Below are 4076 nucleotides of genomic sequence, written 5' to 3'. Positions count from 1 at the left end.
CGGTCTGTCAAGGACCAAAGGCAGTGAGAGAGTGATCTTTGGTTCCTCTCTGCAAGAGCCTCACAGCAATAGCTGACCACTTCAAGCAACCCATCTGGGGCATCTGCCTGTTTTCCTACCCAGATTTACTACATGTAGACGGCCAGGTTCAGAGATTCTGACTTTGTCACCAGTCTCTCTCTGTGCATCAAACCCCAGTGACCAGACCCTGAACCTCAAGGGGCCATCAAATAGGCTGTACTCCCTGCCCACTTTCGAAGCTTTCAAGTCCTTCTGGACAATGGGCCGCCGTATGACACAACCATACACCAAGACCCAGGAATGCTTTAGATTAAGAGATTGGCCTGGTCCCACTGAGGACCGGCGGCCTCATCACTTAGCAGAATGCAGGTGCTCCCTAACGGAACTCCTATCTTAGGATGATTTCTACATTGGGTCATCAACTGCACAAAGCGGGGCAAACAATAGGCGCTTTGGTCGATGAGGAAACTGAACAACTCAAGCCACACAGCCCAAATTCCAAACAGCTTGGATTTAAAATCAGACCTGCGTTCTTTCTGCCAGAACACACTACTGCCTTGGGGATACCCTACAAGTACGCCAGCTCCAACTGTGTTCCCCTATTCTGGGTAGCATCCAAGACTTCAAGCCTCAGACCTAAGGTTGTGCCTGCATGATGGGCCTCTGGGAGGAGTGGCCCAGACCCCAGCCCAGCACGTGGCACCACCCCAGGAGCAGCCAAAGCCTGGCTTCGGGCCGAGGACCCTGCTGGGTGGTCCTTCACGGGCTGCAAGGCTGAGCTGCCCCCTCCCGTCAGCGCATTCCTAGCTCTCCAGCCCCTCCCCCGGCTCTAGGGCCTCCCAGCCCCCTCCCGCGCTGGCCCAGCCTGTGTCTGAATCTGCTTCTGATTCTGGCTGTCGGGACAAGGCCCCCTCCCCTCCTTCCTTCCCGAGCAGCTCCGCCCCTGGCTAGGACCAGGCTCGCGCCTGCTGAGCCCCCCACCCTCTTCTGGCACAGCTCCCCTACCCTCGCAGCAGCCAGGAGGAGGCGGCAGCTCCGGCGCCCCAGGCCCCGCCCGCCCAGGGCCCTTCCCGGGAGGCCGGGAGACCTGCTCCTCCTGGCCCTCGGTGGGTGAGTGCTGGCGGCCGGCGGCGGGTGGGGCCTCCGCGGGCAGAGGCACCGGGAGCGGGGGCGACGCCTGTCAACGCTCCAGGCCTAGCAGGAGGACTCGCCAACATCCCTGCTGCTGTGCTCGGCCCCGGGCGTGCCGGTGGCTGCTCCCACTTCTGGGCCTGTGCTGGGGCCGCCCGGGGGTTCTGTTATCTTGGCACTGCAGACGGGGCAGGCAGAGTCTCGGACTAGGCTCTCTCCCCTCGAGGGCAGAATCCTTGGGCGGAAGCTGGCTGGTTAACCTACAGCGGCCACGGCCATGCCCATCTGGCCCTGGGGGCTGCTGCTGACCGCGGGCACGCTCTCCGTTGCCCTGAGCCCAGGGCTGCCGGCCACCGCCGACCCCTGCTATGATGAGGCGGGTGAGCCCCGCTGTTGTATTCCTGGCCTAGTGAATGCTGCTCTGGGTCGAGAGGTGCTAGCGTCCAGCACGTGTGAGAGGCCGGCCAATCGGGTCTGTGATTCCTCGGACCCGCAGCGGGCACACTCTGCAGACCTCCTGACCTCTGCTCCGGGCACCGCAAGTCCTCTCTGTTGGCGCTCCGATTTGCTGCAACGGGCACCCTTCAACGTAACCCTCACGGTGCCCCTGGGGAAAGCTTTTGAGCTGGTCTTCGTGAGCCTGCGCTTCTGCTCAGCTCCCCCAACCTCCGTGGCCCTGCTTAAGTCACAGGACCATGGCCGCAGCTGGGTTCCCCTGGGCTTCTTCTCCTCCAGCTGTAGCCTGGACTACGGCCGTCTGCCTGCTCCTGCTCATGGCCCTGCTGGTCCAGGGCCAGAAGCTCTCTGTTTCCCAGCCCCCCAGGCCCAGGCTGACGGTGGAGGCCTTCTGGCCTTCAGTGTGCAGGATGGCAGCCCGCAGGGCCTGGATCTGGACAACAGCCCTGTGCTCCAAGACTGGGTGACGGCCACAGATATTCGTATATTACTCACAAGGCCTGCCATGCAGGGGAACACCAGAGACGGTGGGGTCACAGTCCCCTACTCCTACTCAGCCACTGAGCTCCAGGTGGGAGGTCGATGCAAGTGCAATGGGCATGCCTCGCGGTGTCTGCTGGACACCCAAGGCCACCTGGTCTGCGACTGCCAACATGGTACAGAAGGCCCTGATTGCAGCCGCTGCAAGCCTTTCTACTGCGACAGGCCATGGCAGCGGGCATCAGGACAGGAAGCTCATGCTTGCCTTGGTGAGGCCTTGGAGGGTAGCCTGGGGACTTCTGACCAGACAGGGTTGCCCCTGACTGATCCCTCCCTGCAGCTTGCTCCTGCAATGGCCATGCCCGAAGATGCCGCTTCAACATGGAGCTGTACCGACTGTCCGGCCGCCGAAGTGGGGGTGTGTGCCTCAATTGCCGGCACAATACTGCCGGTCGCCACTGCCACTACTGCCGGGAGGGCTTCTATCGTGACCCAGGCCGTGTCCTGAGTGACCGTCGTGCTTGCAGAGGTGAGCTTACCACCTACCTGCATGATCTACTTCCCAGAGCCAGAGGTGCACTTCTGAGTGCGCCCCCACATTTTCTGTCCTCAGCTTGTGACTGCCATCCAGTTGGTGCTGCGGGCAAAACCTGTAACCAGACCACAGGCCAGTGTCCATGCAAGGATGGTGTCACCGGCCTCACCTGTAACCGCTGTGCCCCAGGCTTCCAGCAGAGCCGGTCTCCTGTGGCACCCTGTGTTAGTGAGTGACTCTGCCCTGTCTCCATCACCTCAGCCACTGAATGTTGTCTGTCTGTCCCCTGAGCCCTTCAGATACCCCTGCTACCCCATCATAGAGTATTCTCCCATACTCCTTAGAGACCCCTGTCCCTGGACCCACCGAAGAAAGCAGAAGTCCTGTCGAGCCACAGGGTGAGTGGATGTCAAAGCCCCAGACTGGTATGACCTTGGAGAAGGGGGCTAGAGCCAGAGCAGAGCAGTGTCGGGAGAGGCACGGGACTCTGCTAGGCTTCACTCTTTCCCCCTAGACTGTGAGTCACACTGCAGACCTGCGCGTGGCAGTTACAGAATCAGCCTGAAGAAGTTCTGCAGGAAAGACTATGGTAGGCTGCCTCACCCCAGCCCTTCCATCTCGCAGCCCCAACTCTTGAATACCCTGACCCTGGCTGTACCTCACGGCTCATCCTTTCCTTGGGTCTCCCAATGAAGCTATGTCTTCAATGCACCTCACTCTACTGGGTGGCCTCTTCATGGCTTTCCTAAGCTTGGGTGGGCACTCTGTGCTTCTTTCTCCACACAGCCCCTTCTGGCCCTGCTCCACCTAACCCGATCGCTTTTTCACGCCTCCCCTCCCCCCTCGCAGCGGTGCAGGTGGCAGTGGGTGCGCGCGGCGAGGCCCGCGGCGCGTGGACACGCTTTCCAGTAGCAGTGCTCGCGGTGTTCCGCAGTGGCGAGGAGCGCGCTCGGCGCGGGAGCAGCGCGCTGTGGGTACCAACCCTAGACGCGGCCTGCGGATGCCCGCGCCTCCAGCCCGGCCGGCGTTACTTGCTGCTGGGAGGCGGGCCCGGGGCTGCAGCTGGGAGCACAGCGGGCCGGGGACCCGGGCTCAGCGCTGCCCGTGGAAGCCTCGTGCTGCCTTGGAGAGATGCTTGGACTCGGCGCCTGAGGAGGCTGCAGAGGCGAGAGCGGCGGGGGCGCTGCGGGACCGCTTGAACCTGCTAGCTGGGCGTGGACTGGGCGGACGCTGCCTTCTAAGTCACTGGGCGCGTTCAACAGTGCACTAGCCTGCTGCAAGTGTCACGTGTACCGCCATCTAATTTCCCCCTCCCCCTCCCTCCCTTGAAACGTCTTTGGCGACACCTCGCCCTCAACTTAGATGAGTGTGAAGGCCCCTAAGAGCTACCTGAAGGCTCCTAGGGCAGCCGTCACCCTCAGAGGACCCTGATCTCATCACCCTGGCTGGGTTA

The 4076-nt window shown here is 62.0% G+C and overlaps 1 protein-coding gene across 1 annotated transcript; it reads left to right on the top strand.

The window, feature by feature from the left end:
* The first annotated feature begins 625 nt into the window (after positions 1 to 625).
* On the top strand, positions 626 to 4065 carry Ntn3 (netrin 3). The gene is made up of 6 exons (XM_051167550.1): positions 626 to 2357; positions 2429 to 2617; positions 2702 to 2851; positions 2968 to 3021; positions 3138 to 3212; positions 3473 to 4065. The coding sequence occupies exons 1-6, from the start codon at positions 1430 to 1432 to the stop codon at positions 3820 to 3822; spliced, it is 1746 nt and encodes a 581-aa protein (XP_051023507.1). The 5' UTR covers positions 626 to 1429; the 3' UTR covers positions 3823 to 4065.
* The last annotated feature ends 11 nt before the right edge of the window (positions 4066 to 4076 follow it).

This window comes from Acomys russatus, chromosome 25 (genome assembly GCF_903995435.1).
Source record: "Acomys russatus chromosome 25, mAcoRus1.1, whole genome shotgun sequence".
In the NCBI taxonomy this organism is placed as follows: Eukaryota; Metazoa; Chordata; class Mammalia; order Rodentia; family Muridae; genus Acomys; species Acomys russatus.
Note: the sequence above shows the minus strand (reverse complement) of the source record. Positions and strands in the feature narration are given on the sequence as shown.